The following is a 17,892-nucleotide window of genomic DNA, read 5'->3' as shown; positions in this document are numbered from 1 at the left end:
CTGAACATTGCTGCAGAGCAACATTCCATGAGAATCTCCTTTAATAGCTCATCAAAATACACACTTGATGCATGGCATTCTCGTCACACCTAATAGGTTCTGTAACCAATCGACACTTCCACTGACGACAGTATGAATAGGCATCAACTGTTAGCTGCAAGCAGTCCAACGTCAATAACCAAATTAACTTGATCCTCCTGCGCAACCTCCCACACACAAAGAAAGAAATCCAAAACAGCAGTCATCACGGCAACATAACCTCCCATGCCAAAGTGGCACCTAAGGAAGTGTCGCAAATAACCCCGGTGACACCATCTGTCATCAGACAGGCCTTCTGGCCACACATGATGAACTGGGCTGGGACTGTGTTCTTCGCACGCACTGGGCAGTGCTGCAGGTGGACTGTGGGCACGTGTTGACACTCCTCAGATCAGTTCTAGAATTAATAGTAGAATCAGTCCTATTTACTTTGTGTTCTAGAATTATTTGTAAAATCAATCATTAATATTTATTTGTGTTCTAGAATTGGTGGCATAATCAGTCATTGATATTTTTGTTTGTGTCCACTCTATGGTAAGAGGGAAAGACACTGCCTCCTTTTTGTTTAATAAGGCATTACTGGGAAAGTTACCTTTTTGCCTAACTTCTCTTCTGAAAGTTAAATCAATTTGCCACAATACCCATTCACAGGGATTTATATCTTTTGACACTCCTCAAATAAAATCTGAGTTTGGTAAATTAGCTTTTACATTTTTTTTTTTTGCTTCTTATAAAATGAACAGATTTCAAGAGTTATTAAAATTAGACTGGTTTGTGTCACTAGACCAATTCAATGGTATGATTGAGGAAATGGCTGTTGTACAATGTCTGTCTATGGCTGTCAAACATTTTATATTATTATTATTATTATTATTATTATTTGCATTTTGTACTCATAATCATATACTTTTTTTTATTGTTCTTGTTTTGTCTTTTTGATTATTGTTGTTGCATGTGTATAGTGCACACCCATGTTTAATGTACACCACAGAGGCTGCTACATGCTGCCATTCCATGCTGGATCCTCTAGGTTGTGCTCTCAACCTTTGGAATAACACACAGCAGGTGATCTATGCAACGTAATAATACTGTAATTATAGACATTGCATTGCTTTGTTACCTTAAGGGGAACTTCCTCTATCTGTAGTTTGTCTGTGTGTGTGTGTGTGTGTGTGTGTGTGTGTGTGTGTGTGTGTGTATATGGGTGTGTGTGTGTGTGTGTCTTTTTGTTTCTAATAGATAATTTGCCAGTGACGATGACTAGATAAAGTGTGGCACGCGGTACCCTACAATTAGACCTGTTGCCAAGTAGACAAAAACATCCCATTACACCAGTTTCAATAAAGAGCGCTAACACATAGGTATGCAATTATATAGGTTATTTCGCTTCTCAAGCTTCCTTGTACCTCCCCTTTTAAAATAACTACCTCATAATTGACCCTCATAAATTCCTTTTTAGCATACTGGCATAGAACTGCTTTTACAACACACTGTTAGTTCTGAATGAACCCACACCTTATAATGACAAAATGCCAGATTCTAAAGGGTACTTACGGAGCGAACTTGATAATCGTCATTTCTCCGTTGCAGAGCACACACAAACTTATTTCCCAAAATGTCACTGACCGAAGCCCTGCTCGTGTTTTCTCCCTCCGTTCCCTCCGTTACTATATCACTCCCTCTCTGCTCTCTGTGTCTCTTACTCGCTGTATCTGCGCGTGGGGTGACTAGTGTGTATTGTCTCTGTCTGCTTGGCGCTCTCTTATAGTGCTAAGCCGGCGGTTTCCATCTGGAAGCTAATGCTGACCACGTCACATCAGAGGACCAAGGGGGGGCAGGATCTGGGATTACCGCTAGCCTGGACGTCACGGCAACACAGCGCCATAAGGCACCGTCACACAGGCACAGAAAGGAGGGGGGTGTGTGTGTGTGTGTAACAACCCCCCCCCCCCCCCCCCCCTTCACACACACACACACAATGTAAAAGTACATGTCAAGCACCAACACATGTTAACACACTCACACATGCACTCTCTCTCTCTCTCTCTCTCTCTCTCTCGCTCTCACACACACACACACACACACACACACACACACACACACACACACCACAGCTGGGAATGCTCACGTTTCTCTCCCTCCAAAGCTGGTTAGGAAGAAGGGGGCGAGAGGGGGGGGTACCCGGGGAAGCATACAGGTGGTGTGGGTTGTTGCTATGGTCACATGATAGTTTGAGGTCATAAACTCATTCATCCTCTCCCAACTTATGTTGGCATCTTTGAAGGCCACAAAATCCTGACCCACTGACTAACTGGTCAAACGTTTAGGCTCACTTAGGACTTTGTTCATGACTGTGTCTTACCGTCTTCTTACCTCCTTACCCTGTCTTATGCTTGTATAATATGAATTGCTACAATTCCAATTTATTTGCCTATATTAACCCACACCCACAACATAAATATCTTCATGTCAAACAAAAAAAAAAAACCTAAAACTTTTTTACCAATGTAAATGCTGCCCAAAAGAAAACGTACTTTTCAAACAATAAACTACATCCCATCATTCATCCAAGATTTTGTAGTCGTCCTTTCTTCAGATTACAGTGTGCCAGTATCAGTTCGTTAACCATCCTATCCAAAAATTAAACACTAAGATCACACCAGAAGAGGTGGTGTGTGTGTTCTGTATGTGTCTGTGTGTGTGTGTGTGTGTGTGTGTGTGTGTGTGTGTGTGTGTGTGTGTGTGTGTGTGTGTGTGTGTGTGTGTGTAGGCCACTGTGTTGTCTGAATCTGAAGTTAATGTGTAAGGCGTTCGTCATCATGGACACAGTGACTGGAAGGGGACACTGGGAGAGCATATGAATCAGATCGGGCTGGGTGGAAGAACGGAGAGGAAAGGACAGGAGAAAAGAGCAGAGGTGATGAGATGAGAGGAGAAAAGGAGAGGAGAGGAGAGAAGAGGAGAAATGAGAAAGGAGGAAAGGAGAAGAGAAGAGAGGAGAGGAGAGGAGGAGAAAGGAGAGGAGAAAAGGAGAGGAGAAAGTCAAGGATGCTAAGAGGGCAAATTGGAAAGGTGGTCGGTCACGTTTCAGCTCAGTTAAGCTGGTGGTATTAACTCTGAAACCCATATGGCTCTATGGACGTACACACAGAGGCACACTCACACACACACACACATACACACACACACACCCATAATTACACAGACTGACAGACACAAGGACACACAGATACATGAACATGGCAAACACACATATGCACACACTGAATACACACAGGAATAAAGACAAACAAACAAGCACCTGCCCGCACACACACAAACAAACAAACAAACAAACAAACAAACAAACAAACAAACAAACAAACATGTGCCCCCCCCCACACACACACACACACATATACATATACACACACACACAAACAAGCGCCCACACACAGAGAGAGAGAGAGAGAGAGAGAGAGAGAGAGAGAGAGAGAGAGAGAGAGAGAGAGGCAGGGTAGTGAAGAGTGAGAGAAGAGAGAACAGGTGTGTTGGTGGATAAATCCTATTGACGTCCTGGCACCAATACCCACTAACTCAGCTGTTCACCTTGGCAAGGGGCATTTGGGAGAGAATTTTGCTGCCATGTTAGCATTTCTATAGGAGTCAATGCATGATGAATTCAATGATTTGCAACACAGAGTACCAGAAACATTTCTGTACCTAAAGTCCTGTTACCTGACAAACACAATCTCAGGGGTGGGTAGAGTACTGAAAATCTATACTCAAGTAAAAGTACAATTACTCCCTTCAAAAATTACTTGAGTAAAAGTAAATATTACCATCTGAGAAATCTACTCAAGTAAAAGTAAAAAAGTACTTTGTTAATAAATTACTCAAGTAACAAGTATTTTGTTTTTACATTTTTATATTTCTTGATGGCCCTTTAAAAGTAGGCCTATCCTTTATGCCTATTTGATTTTCTCCTTCTATGTAGGCAAATCATATAGGCAAACATATTGTAACAGCCCATTTCAAATATATTTTATTTAATATACTTTAATATTATCTGACACACTTGTGTAGGCCATAGCCAGAGTAAGCATTAAGTGGCTACGGGATGAAAAGCAGTCACTTCAAATCCATTGCCAGCGGATTCTTCTGCTTTGCAGTCATGAGGCAACATTGCAACATTGAGGCTACATAAACGAATGCTAGGTTTTTACTAACTTGTGTGCTCAATTTCTGAGGCATTTACTTTGCTTGTACATGAATTTGTAGGCCTACTTTCCTTGTCCAACGTGATTGTTGAACGATGCTGGCCAGAAATTAATATAGGCGAAAGTTTCTGTGTCATGTCATACCTCTCATCCCGTTGCTACGCTGTCTAAACTTGTACTTGTAACGAAAGGCAATTGAAAATGTACCGAGGGAAAGAGTAGATTACTGGCTCAAAAATGTACTTGAGTAAAAGTAGAAGTACCGTTTTGAAAAAGGAATATGGAAAGTTGCCGTTCCACGAAAAAAGTACTTTTTTACTCATGTGCGTATGTACTTGTAGAACGTTACTACCCACCCCTGCACAATCTTCTCATAACGTTAGCCATCTGAAAATTGCTGATTACAAACGCCTATACACAATAATGTGGATGATGTTATGTTCCAAATTCTCTGACAACTCAACACTCAACAAGTCACACACAAAGACACTGCCAATGGGAATAGACTATAACTATAACTACATTTTTCCTACCACAACAAGGCCAAGGCAATTTACTGTACATTCATTCATTTTGGTTTAACCTCAGTCTTTTCTGTGTCAGTATGTCCAAAACAATTTTTCACGTCTGACACAACACCCACATTAAACCACATAAGGAAATGAAATTATCAAAATGATTAGGTTTACAAGGGCCTTGTGCTAAACTGAAAATAGAATGTCACAACCATACATGGATTTCTATGCAACGTCATGAAAAGCACCATAGAACAGCATAGAGCAGTGCTCTCTATGAAAAGAATAAAATTAGTTTTTGTGCAGAAAACTGCACCAATTCGAAATCACGATGGTTAGAGAATGTGTTCAATATCCCTAACGGAATGCTTCTCTTTGCCAAAAATGAGAAAATACAATGTTATATTAATAATGCAAATGAACGGCAAACTCTGAAATATAATCTGAAATGAGATGTTATTATCATTGAGACAACAGGGGTATACAAAAAAATTCAGATTGTAGCTTACAGCAGCCGACTATTAGGTTAAGTTTATAACGTTGTGGACGGCCACCAAGCGTCTTCTGCCCCACGGCTGCGCGCGCATCTAGTATTCTATTACTTTGTGGCCTCAAAGGGAAAAAAAAAACTGTGAGCACTGTGTAAAAAAGTGCATAGGGAAAAATCATACACAAACTTAGGAATGCAACAGCTAAAATCTCATCACAATGATGTTGGTGTTTCACACCTCATGCCACTCACTCCTCCTTGCTTGACATTTGAGTAGGATAGTCACGATAGCTACGGTGGAAGATATTTATGGCTCTTACAATGAAGGAGAGATCAGTAGAGATTAACCCACAGAGGGAGAGAGAGAGAGACAGAGAGAGGGGGAAAGAGAGAGAGAAAGAGAGAGGGAGAGATAGAAAGAGAGAAGGAGTTAGAGGGAAACAGAAGGATAGATGAGAGGATGAGGGAAAAGTCCTGCTTTGTGACGTCAGACATTTATATTACACAGCAGGCTACACCGTCTGGTGATAAACTCTCACCTGACTAGCAAACATACAAACAAACAACACCAACATATGCCAGAGAGCCTCACTGGCTCACTCTCTCTCTCTCTCTCTCTCTCTCTCTCTCTCTCGCTCTCTCTCTCGCACACACACACACACACACACACAAATCATACAAAAAACACTCACACACAAACACTCACTGTCTTCCACACACACAAACAAAATGCTAGCCATTCACTTCCACATAGGAAGTGACAGCCTCAACACTATAAAATAGCTTACAACACTTGATACACAACTCTCTCTCTCGCTCTCTCACACACACACACACACACACACACACAACGGAAGTTTCAGCTAAAACCATCAGGTAGCAAAAAAATATTGTCTATAATTATATTAAGTAAAATGGCGCTACTGCTGCTCCAATAATGTCCCTATGGATATACAGTACATGAAGGCTACACAGAGGAGTTGGGATCACCCTCTGCTGGCCAATGTGAGTAATACATGTGGCAAAATCACCTGTTGGCTATCAACCACAGATAAGTGGGCCCTAGCAACTCATATGTGACATCTTGTCAAAACCGAATATATTTTGTCAGACCCACACAACAAAACAAGAGTAAAATAAATATAATTGTTGCAAGCGGTTCTATTCACACAGTTGCATAATTTGCAGTCATGTCTCAAAGCTAGTCAAAGTTTAGCTTGTAGCCTAGGCCACAGAGTTCTAATTAGCGTCCTGGTCTGTGATTGGCCTGAGCCTGAATTTGTCTTTATTCTTTCCTCCCTTTCTTCCTCTTCTTCCACCCCTCTTTATCTCGCTTTCTCTCCACTCCTCTTCTCTCATTCTTTTCTTTGCTCTTCTCCAATCAGTCAGCAGTGCGGTGTGAAAACAGCACACCACTGTGTAGGCATTTTAGACTGTCTCCGTCTCTGGCTTGCTGAGACGCATTACAAATGCAATCAAACTCAGAAATTCTCTCTCTCTCTTTCTCTCTCTCTCGTCCTTTCTGCCAGCCACCATCTTTTCTCGGCATTGTTTTGCAAATATGTGTGAAGACTGGGCCGGGTGACAAAGGTTGCTGTGGATACGTGGCCCGTGTTCACACAAACATGGGGTTCGGCAGTGACCCCCTGGAACGAACTGAGCATGGGAACTGGGGAAGGAGTGTGTGTGGGGGGGAGTCGGGGTGGAGGATAGGGAGAGGGTAAAGGAGTGGGAGAGAAAGAGATAGAGAAAAAGGGACTGGAAGAGGGGAGAGAGGGAGGAAGGGGGGAGAGAGGGAGAAAGATGGGGGGGGTCTCGTCATGGGATAAGTGGTGTGAGCGAGGGATTTGGCAGAATGAGAGTGACCCTCTGGTTCTTTCAGGCCCTCACATCTCTTGTCTGACACCACTTCCTCTCTGTCCTCAATGAATCCTTCTCTTTTCATTTTTCTGTAATTACTCATTCTCGATCTCTCGCTGTCTGTCTCTCTCTCTCTCTCTCTCTCTCTCTCTCTCTCTATGGCTATCACTGAGAGCCTCTGTCTCATCAGTAGGCAACACTCTCTTGTGCAAATTCCACAGAAGCCACTTCACTGAAGACAAACCCCTTCCTACTCCAGAAAAAAAACAGGTCTGTTCAATTCCCCAGCCTTCCCAACACACAGAACTGGCAGACAAATCCTTGTAAAATATCTGCCACAAGCAACACAATACCAAAACCAGAATTCATTCCTACTGGCTAGTTAATTCTTAATGCCAGTAAAAGACCGCCATCTTCCTTTCAAAGAGTAGACAGACAAACTCTTCTGCCAATTCTTTTACTTCAGTGCCTCTGCAGCACTGACACAAAGTCAGTCGTGGATTTAATGTGATAAATGTCCTCAATGCATTTCTGCATAGCATAAAGGGTTAAGGTAAACACGTGACTGACCACTTTCAAACCTCAAACCATTTTTGTCTTTTGTCCTTTCAAACCAAGCCAGTCAACCTGGACAATTCACAGGGTTATGGCATTCACTTTGACATTGACACTGGTCAGTTCCATATGTGAAGGATGGTCAGACAACCCGGGGGGTTAAATCCCTTTTAGCCATGAAATCAAGCTTTGATATTAGGGGTGTAAAGATACACATATTCGTACCGAACCATTTAGGTACAGGGCGTTAAGGTTCAGTAATCAACAGTAGGCTTTTTTGTGTGTGGACCATGTTTCAAATTCGAGTTCCCACACAAACATATAAAGTGGTGGACCATATATCAATCTAGTCAATTAACATCAAAAAACATCTTACACCTTTTCAAAATACTATTCCCGTTGCGCATAAGCAGTATTGTCAGTGAATTTTAGGCTATTAAAGGTTGTATCAGCGATTTTAGGCCCAAAAAAGGCCCAAACATAAATGATCACATTCATCTAATCTTTCCTAACGATCCACTAGCTGTCTGCCCCTTAAGCAGGCCGTCAAAAAACGCGTCTCTGTAGGCAGCCTAGGCTCCGAGATCTGTACAGAAAAACAATTGCTACCAACAAGGGTTGGCAACCCACTCAAAGGCAAAATAAAGTGTTTCAACCAATAACCGACGAGATGCGCGCTTAGGAGAGTTTTAATTGCACGGGAGTGAGGGGGAGGGAGTAGCAAGCTAGCTCTCTGTTTTGTTTGAACGTCAACAGAAGTGACGTATCCCCACTATCGCTGATACAACCTTTAAGCTAAGCTACTGACCAAGACTAAGAATGTTCTAAATGTTACTTAAGAGAAGGGAAGTGATTTAAGGAAGCAGATAACACAGAGGGCCAGATGTACGTACATTTGCGAACGTAGCGTTATCAGCGTCATGGACACACCGCAGATTGCGAACGCTGTCAGACCCAAGTTTCCGTCGTATTTATCAATCGTTCAATCCTTAGTGTAAACTGCGCCTTTCTCTGCCTTTCTCCGCCCATAAACGCAATTTACGAACGTCCACAACTGAATGGCAGCGCCTACATACAAGCGCAGTAGAATGAAGTTAACTGATGACAACATTAAAAAGAATCAAACGTTTAGCGATCATGAAATAATACCATACATGATAAAATGTAAACAAGCAGGCAGATAATGAAGATCAGTAGTTCTACTCAAACTACTTGTGCACGTACTGTAGGCTATGGAAGATTGGTCAAATCTAGCAAGTAGGAAAGTTTAAGTGAATGACGTGAAAGTGAAAGTAAGACATTCGAAAGGCCAACGAAAGTTGAGGTTGCTTTTGGTAGTAGGCTACAAATACTTTCACCACAAAAACTGGTGCTCTAAATAGCGATTCTGTTGTCTTTAAAAGGTTCTCTTATTGACGCATTGAACTGCAATTTGGATTAACACCTGCTTTTACAAGGCGGAAGTATTTAGGCGCAGAATAGACGTGCGCTTTCAGGAGCAGTCTTTGTACATACCGCGGAATAAATAATTAGGCACTCTTTACTCTTCCCCTCCCATCTTTTTATGCTAAACTCCCACTTTCCCCTGGATCCTCCCATGAATGCATATGCATGACATGACAAACGCAATCTGCCACTTTCAGCTCCCACGACAGGCAGTTTGCGCTTTTACATCATTGCGGCCTGTTTGTACATACCTCGCAATGATTTTACACGCACATTGCGAAACAAATACGCCTGAAGTGGGCGCAAAAGCGTTAGTACATCTGGCCCAGAGTGTTATAAAGATGGCTGCAACTGTAAAGTAGATTGCGTTTGTGTGTAGGTACTATACACTACAGTGTGTGTGTGTGTGTGTGTGTGTGTGTGTGTGTGTGTGTGTGTGTGTGTGTGTGTGTGTGTGCAGTGTTTCCCACAGAATTAAATTCTATTTGTAGTGGTAGGTTTGCAGAATTAACTTGAATGCAACCGTTTTTAACAAATTAGCGCAGCGTGGTTATGATGCTAACCAGATTTAAGCACAATTTAGTACAACCTGGAAAATCATTGTTGATATTGTGGTGGGCTGCCACAAATAAGTCAATGTATGGGAAACACTGGTGTGTGTGTGTCTGTGTGTGTGTTTGTTGGGGTGCTGTTGCAAAAAAAATATGGTGAGGTACATTTTGTCATCGCATGAGTGGTTCTGAGCAGAAGTCAATGTATCCTCCAATTTGGGACAGCGGACTCTGAACAGATTCTGAAAAGTGAAATAGGAACTACGCATCGGTGGTGACCGCAGATGTCCACAGATGACCGCAACCTTGTAATCAAGGCCTACAGTAAGTATATTATGGTGTGTGTGTGTGTGTGTGTGTGTGTGTGTGTGTATGTGTGTGTGTGCGTGCTTGTATATTATGGTGTGTGTGTGTGTGTGTGTGTGTGTGTGTGCGTGCTTGTATATTATGGTGTGTGTGTGTGTGTGTGTGTAGACTCACCCTGAAGCGATAAGTGCCCGTGACTGTGCCATGGCGATGCGCTGTAGTGCAGGGCGACTCAGTCCGACCAGACTGGACCGTGGGGGGAGAGGTGCGGCGCACGCCGATGACACGGGGCCCAGCACACGCGCTGACGGCGTGGGAGCGCAGCTGGTCGTGGTGGAAATTAGCGCCTGCCCGACGCCGCCAGCACCACCACCACCACCACCACCACCACCACCACCGACAACTCCTCCTACTCCTCCACCGGTGACTGCGGATGACGACGTGCTGATGATAGCGGCCCCGGACGCCCCAGTGGCGTTAGTCGTCGGCGTGGAGATGGGTGGAAGGGGCAGCACCCCGGAGGAAGTCGGGGTGGACACAGACGGCGGAGGCGGGGGAGGCATCGGGGGCGGCGGGGGTCGCGAGAACGTCGATGTGGAGGAGGACGAGGAGGAGGAGGGCAGGACGGAGGAGGAGGTGGGCACGGAGGAGAGAGAGAGTCCAGCGGTGGCCGCTCCCAGCAGGGAGAGGGAGTGGACGAAGCCGCCGTTGCTGCTGTTCGTGCCGCCGCTACCGCTGCCACCTCCACCGCCACCACCCATGCCAAACCCCATGCCCAGCACACCGCCACCCCCACCAGACACCAGCATGGAGTTCCGATGGGGCGCCAGGACCCGGGAGAGGGACGGGGGGTGTGGGAGGGTGAGCGAGTAGGAGTACCCCCTCTGTGGGGGTCCCGATTTGGGGCTGGGCGGCTTAGTCTGCATGGGCGGGGGCAAGGGTGGAGGGGGCTTCCGTCCCAGCGTGTGTGCCCCTCCACCCACCCCGCCGAAGCCCGCGCCCGTCTTCACGCCCAGGACCAGCATGCACTGCTGGCACGAGCAGGGCTGCCCCAGCGAGGTGATGGCCGAGGCTGGGAGAGCGCCGCTTGGGTAGGCGCTGCCGTTGCCCCTGGTGACTATCCCGGACACCCCCACGCCCAGCAAACCGCCCCCAGCACCCCCAAACCTCCCGCCAGCAACCCCCATGCCTCCTTCCCCTCCACTGCCCCCCATCCCACCACCTCCACCACCCCCACCACCACCTCCACCCCCCGGGGCGCCCATGCCACTTGCCCACGCCCTGGGCAGGGGTCCCGTGACGAGCGGGTAGGCCAGGTCCGAGCGTCTCTGGATGCGCCGGCGCCGCTGCGTCTGCCGGTTGAACTGGGTCATTGTCTGCAGGTCGATCAGGTAGCAGAAGCCCAGTGGCGACAGGTCCAGCCAGGGCTGGTTGCGGTCCCTCGCCGCCTGGATGGCGATGCTCACCTCCGTGTCGTACGCCGTCCACGAGCCCGAGTCGTTCTCCCACTCCCACAGCCAGCCGTGGCCCGGCGCCGACGTCGGGTCATAGAAGCTGCGGCGCACCGGACGCAGGGTGCCTGCACCATGAGGAGGAAGAGGAGAAGGAGAGGAGTGGACATTTAGAACCCTTATAATAAACCGTATATTTAGAACCCTTATAATGAACCGTATATTTAGAATCCTTATAATGAACCATAGGACATCAATATATTACAACTCCTTGCAATTGATAATAGACCTTTGTCTATATTCCAATGGTAGGAAAAAGTCAGATATTGTCTTTGTCTACACTAAATAGGCTACACTACAGTTGAAAAGAGAGGAAGGGGAAGGAGAGACATTCAGAAACCCTTTAGAACCATCTGGACTAAAGAAACCAAAACATTAACACTACTACTTAGCAATACTAGCAATTGATCATATACATTTTACTTACACAGAACTGGTATGAGAAAAAAATCTAAAAATTGTAAACAAAAAAAAAAATTCAGAATTCAGGAAATTCAACAAGATTCACCACTGCTCTACAGAGAGGAGCAGGAGAAGGTGTAATGTCTAGAACCCTTTTTAATGAACATCATATGGATCAATGACACCAAAATAGTATCACTATAAGCAGGGTGAGGATATGAAATGAGGGGGAGAAGGGGGAGGGAGAAGCATCTAGAAATCCTTTAATGAATCATTGTAGACACCAAAATATTGCAACTATTAGCAAATGATAATACACCTTTGTCTACACCAGTGGTAGGTGACAAGTCAGACATTGTGTGTGCTCAGCTCCTCATTCTGTCAGGAGAGTGAGTGGGGAAGAGAATGTATGTATTAAAGGAACTGTAAGTGGGTATTTTTGGGAATGCTTAACAGCTGGCAATTGTCTGCTATCTGTGACTGTGTTTCAACGTAATTGATCAAAGTGCAGGGCTCTACACTAACATATTTTTTCAAGAGCACTTGTGCGCCCAAGTTAAAAAATGTAGGAGCACAGACAAAAATTTGGGCGCAAAGTCAGTTCTGTACTTAACTTACAAATAATCTAACATTATACTGCAGCTAACAGTTAAACATGCCAGTGCACCAATTGCGAATATTAAGAATGACTGACAACATTTAGGCTACAGGAAACAGGATTTTAAAGATCAGTGCCTACTTTATTTTCAGTCTGTTCTATTTTCCTACATTTTGTTAATGTAAAATAATATAATACATTGCCATATTTGCATTTAGCCTGTATATCAAGTATCCTGCCAAATGTAGGCTAATTTATTTATTTGTGAATCCATCTATAGCTAATCCAAATATGCCCATGGTGACCTATCTGACTGCATACTGCCTAATACTACTACTAAAACAGTCCATTTCCTCTTCCACAAAACCCAACATAGGCTAATCAAGGATATATGTTTTATACTTTTAGTTTTTATTTGAAATATCTGCATTGATGGGGGCAGTAGGCAAATGTTAGGCCTACTTTCGTTTTGCACTTAAGCTTGTATTCGGTGTAAACAAACAAGCATGCGTGGAAGCCTGGAGTTGTCAGTAGCGTTCTACCTTTGAATAAAATGGGAGTATTACGGGAGGCTACTTTTGTGCCGGTTCGCTACAGCTATATTTTGCATATTGCAGCCAATACGTCAACTGGGCTAAAAGGCATGTTAGGTTACCTTTCCTTCTCTCACTGCATTCTCAGAATCTCATCCTGTTCCTCCTATATCCAATGAATTCGGTGGATAGAAGAACTAATTTCTTCAATCTTTGCATCTTGGCTGGCTAGTCTAACTTTCCGCTTTTTCCTGCGCGCTCTTGGATTTGATAGAAGCGACTACTAGCGAGTCACAACGCAAAACTGCTAACGTTGATGGGAGGTGTAGTTTTTATGCTGCATTCGCGACGTGATTCTATGGTTTGCACCAGTAATGTTTCTTGATGTTGCAGTGTATTTTGTAGACAAACATTGACATGGTTAGAAGTCATTCGCACCAGTGCGCCTAAATATTTTTTTGCACTCGCACGGCATCATTTTTACTCGCATATGCGAGTGAAATGGGCGCACTGTAGAGCCCTGAAGTGTATAAAGAAATCAGAAATATTCCAAAGGGACTGCCAATTATGTCTTTAAAAATGGATGTCTCCACCATTCCAAATGAGTAAGAGGGTTTGACTGCACACATTGATTAGTTTTTAGCAGGTGCAGGTATTTTAAAAGTCTAGATAAAAAGAAGAAGAGCATAGCATAACACTGCTTTTATCTAGCAGCACAGCAATTATTTTATCATTACCAAACTGATGTTCCAGAAAGTTAAAATACAAGAAAGCAGCGCTGTGAACTGTCTTCTTCTTTTGGTCCACAAAAATCAAAAACTCACTGATTCCACCTTTACACAATAGTTATGGGATGTCCTAACATCATTTTAATTTATTTCTGTGAGTGTGAGAATGTGTGTGTGAAAGTTCCTTTCATGGAAGGAAACAAATTGATGTTTTGTAGATAAGTTTGTTGTTTTTAGATACAGCGGGCGTTCTAGCAAGGAGGCTAAACAACATAGGTGCTAGTATATTTTGCTAGCACGTCTCATAAGGTGACAGGGAGTGATGATTACTCCCTGATAGGGACTGTATCTGCTGACTATCATAAGACCATTTTGAGGGAAGTTACAATCTCATATGGCTACTTAATCACAACAAACAGTTTCAAATGGTTGATATGGGTTAATAGGAGAACATAAGGAAGAGTTTTTTGTTCCAAAATGACATAATAATGATCACATACAGTTATATTGTATTGGGGTATACAACCCGAATTACAAAAAAGTTGATGTAAAATGGAAATAGATCCTATGGTTAGACCAATCAAAATTTGCAATTCTTTTTGGAAATCATGGACTACTCTGGGCTAAAGAGGAGAAGGACTGCTCAACTATCCAACGTATCCAACTTGTTATAGTTCTCAGTTCAAAACCTAGCATCCATGACGTGTGGAGGTGCATTAGTGCCTACGGTATGGGAATTTTACACATCTGGCAAGGCACAATCAATTATGAATGATGTACACAGGTTTTGAGCAACATATAATGTTATCGATCCAGACAGTGTCTTTTCAGAGAAAGAATATTTCAGGAAACCAATGCCAAAATTAATTCTGCACATATTTAAACAGTATTTCTCAATAAAGGAAGGGCTAAAATGGCAGCTAAAATCCTATATCGGGCAAGAATGGGACCACATTTCATTCTCAAAACTCTAGCAACTGGTCTCCTAAGTTCCTTAACATTTACAGAATGTTGTTAAATGAAGAGGTGAAGCAACATGCCCCTGTCCCAGCTTTCTTTAGATGTGTTGCTGGCATTAAATTCAAAATGAACATATTTTTTCACAGCAGTTTTTTCCTTCAGCAGTTGATATGTTGTCTTTGGACTATTATCAATTAAATATAGGGTTGACATGATTTGTAAATCATAGCATTCTTTTTTATTCACATTTTACAAAGCATCCCAACTTTTTTCGGAATTGGGGTTTTAAAACAATACTGTAATCTAATCACTAGGGGTGTGGCTGTATCATTTTGTTTTTAGGTTTGTTCTTTTTATATCCTCTTTTCCATTTTCTTCCATTAGACCTAACTTTGCCCTGTTTTACAGAGCTGATCCAGTTGAAAACATTCATTATATTGTTATGTGAGGCCAGCAGAATATGGGAGTTTCTGTGGAGCATCACAGTAAGATGCACTGCAACCTTCAAAATGCGCGCACACACACACACACACACACACAGAGGGAGAGATGACCCAAATTACATGCAGCACTACAAACAAGGTTCCTTTGAGCAAGACAGCCTTTCAGAATTGAAAGGAATAGGTGGACTACATTTTCACACTCAAGCATCCCTAGTGCACCATAGGCATGTTCATACCTTCCCACCCCTGGCCTTGGGACACAGGTGGAGGGGTATTTGACCCCCTGCCCCCTGACGAAAAGAAGAAATATGAAAAACATAAAATCACAACAACCAGATCATGGCCTCCTAGTTGCAAAATCAAATATATCCCCCTTCCCAACACACACACAAACAAACAACCTGTTGCTATTACAATGTCCTTAATGTAAGTTCATTCAAGTACAAGAATAAGGATCAAAGGCTAAACCCAAGGATCAACCCTTGCATGATAATCTCATCATCAACATATTGGGTCCAAATGATGTAATAGGCTACCAGCCCTGGAGCCCAAAACATCATTCAAACAGGCCTGGGGTGGCCTGCATTGCCTCTGTGTGTCCTGCCAGGAGTATGCATACTGAGACCAAACATAATGTGAGCCCAGATTTCACATGATTACTATGTCAACCAATCTGACAACCCATGAAATTCAAGACAAAGGTTATTTATTCATTCATTCCATCACACACACACACACCCTCTCAGAAGCGCCCCCCCCCCCCCCACCCCATTTCTCCATAATGACACCCCTCCCTTCATTTCGCCCTATATTCCCATACATTCCCTAGTCAGTCTCCCTTCATATACGGAATCAAGTACAATAGCTTTTGTCTGCGTGCAGGGTGGGATATGCAATTGCTTTACCCCAAAAACCATGCTAGCATACAATCCCTTGTGTCTGCCGTTTCCTCTACGGCGTCGATCTTTTACAATAGTGTGAAGCATGAAAACAACGCCAAATAAGCTCTCTCTCACATGCACAGAGATGGTTATTAGCAGGCCTGCTATGTTGTGTGCAAGCTAGTTGTTGTGACAAGGGGACCTGGCAGCGTCTCAGGGGAGGGGTTGTGAATATGATCAAACTGGTTGCGGGTTTTGTGGAACGGTAATGTCACATTCTCGTCAACTGTCAGTTTAAAGCAACAATTGTCTGTTATTGTCACTCTAGGCCTAAACCACATCGACATCAATTCAATAACGCTAACAGGTCGTTTGTCTGTCGTGCATCCTTACCTGTGTCTTGCCGAAACTGGTGCATGGATTGCAAGTCGATGATGTAGGGCGACAGCCTCGAGTCAACCTGGCCTAGTACCACACTGCTTCCCCGTGGGTCGCTGCGGATCACCGCTTCGATGTGATGAGAGACGGCCGGGCTGTAGGGTCGCCAGCGCCCGTGTTCGTTTAGCCATTCCCATACGACCACAGCCGATGCTAGCAACATCATACACCTGAGAGACAGAGAGAGAGAGTGAGGGTGAGAATGTGTGTGTGTTTGTGTGTGTGTGTAGGGAGGCTAATGTTAATCTACGGTAGGCTAGTGATGCTCGATCGATCCAGATGATTGCATAGAGCCGGTTGCTCGTAACAACTAAGCCTATTTCATATGCAGTAACAGCGGCGCTTGCTAGACAGATCCCTACAGTGGGTTCCATGTCTAAGAAGAGTGGGGGAACGGGAAGCAAGGGAAGAAGACATAAACTTGTATGCTGATTAAGGATGCACCGTAACAATAAGGTTGTCAACATCATCACCTCATCTAGTAGTGCAGATAGCAATGAGCTGAGTTACATTTTTTCCCATATGATTATGCGTGACAGCTAAATTATGGCCATGCACAATGTAGTCCAGGCTTCTCAACCCATTTAAGTTAATTCGACAAAACGAAAATGTGGTCACAAATTCGTATTGCGTCTGCCAAACGCAAAATGGAGACACGTTCACGCGAATGCAATCTGCACCACTAGTTAAACTAACGTTAGTAGCTAGCCAGCTAATCAAACGTGCCAAGTGGCCTAAACCACGGACAGCATCTGCAGATAGCACCCGATAATGATCCATTCTGCACCGATGTGACTGAATGATGATGCCGTGAAAGGGATTGCAATCCACGAAACGTCTATAAAGGCCGTTCACTTTGCAGTCACACGTTTAGATGGCTATAACAGAACACAACAGCTATGCTATGTATCATTTGCCATTTTAAAAGCATATTTACCAGTGGCGGATTCCCGATGTCAAGGCCGCCTTCTAACGGAAAATACTTATAGATGCCGACAAGAATCCATCTTCAAATAAACATTCTGTCTGTCTCGCGCTGCTGCAGTCGAGACTCTTGAGGAATACACCTCTTTGGCAGACCTTCCCCGCGACAAAGGTATAGGAATTATTCAGTTCTATCTTCAGGTTTCGTGGGTAATGCATTACATCCCACAGGCATAATTCGAGCCATATTTCTAATATTTTCAGTAGCAAGCCACAGTGATTGCTCGTGTGTGGGCACACCACGCCTTGAGTACATGGAAACGACCCAATCACTGTTAAGCATCTGACTTCTGTGGCTATCAGCTCCGCCCATGTTCATCATGGTTCTTCATACAAGACTTTTGTTAGGCTATGCTTAGCTACTGGTTGTAACAGTTTTTCAAGCTATTTCGTTATGGATTTGTAATCGTCTTTTTTATTATTATTTCAATCAAATCATCAATTAAAAACTGA

The 17,892-nt window shown here is 43.8% G+C and overlaps 1 protein-coding gene across 1 annotated transcript in view; it reads right to left on the bottom strand.

Moving 5' to 3' along the window:
- dtx4a (deltex 4, E3 ubiquitin ligase a) overlaps positions 1 to 17,662 on the bottom strand; it is a 23,446-nt gene extending 5,784 nt beyond the window's left edge. The window contains exons 1-4 of the mRNA XM_042069094.1: positions 17,393 to 17,662; positions 16,411 to 16,625; positions 11,240 to 11,540; positions 10,136 to 11,128 (exon numbers count right to left, since the gene is read on the bottom strand). Of these exons, the coding sequence (XP_041925028.1) occupies positions 10,136 to 11,128; positions 11,240 to 11,540; positions 16,411 to 16,621 (1,505 nt within the window). The 5' untranslated portion in view covers positions 16,622 to 16,625; positions 17,393 to 17,662. The remainder of the gene's footprint in view (positions 1 to 10,135; positions 11,129 to 11,239; positions 11,541 to 16,410; positions 16,626 to 17,392) is intronic.
- Positions 17,663 to 17,892: the final 230 nt, after the last annotated feature.

This window comes from Alosa sapidissima, chromosome 18, assembly GCF_018492685.1.
Source record: "Alosa sapidissima isolate fAloSap1 chromosome 18, fAloSap1.pri, whole genome shotgun sequence".
Lineage (NCBI taxonomy): Eukaryota > Metazoa > Chordata > Actinopteri > Clupeiformes > Clupeidae > Alosa > Alosa sapidissima.
This window is presented reverse-complemented; position numbering and strand designations above follow the sequence as displayed.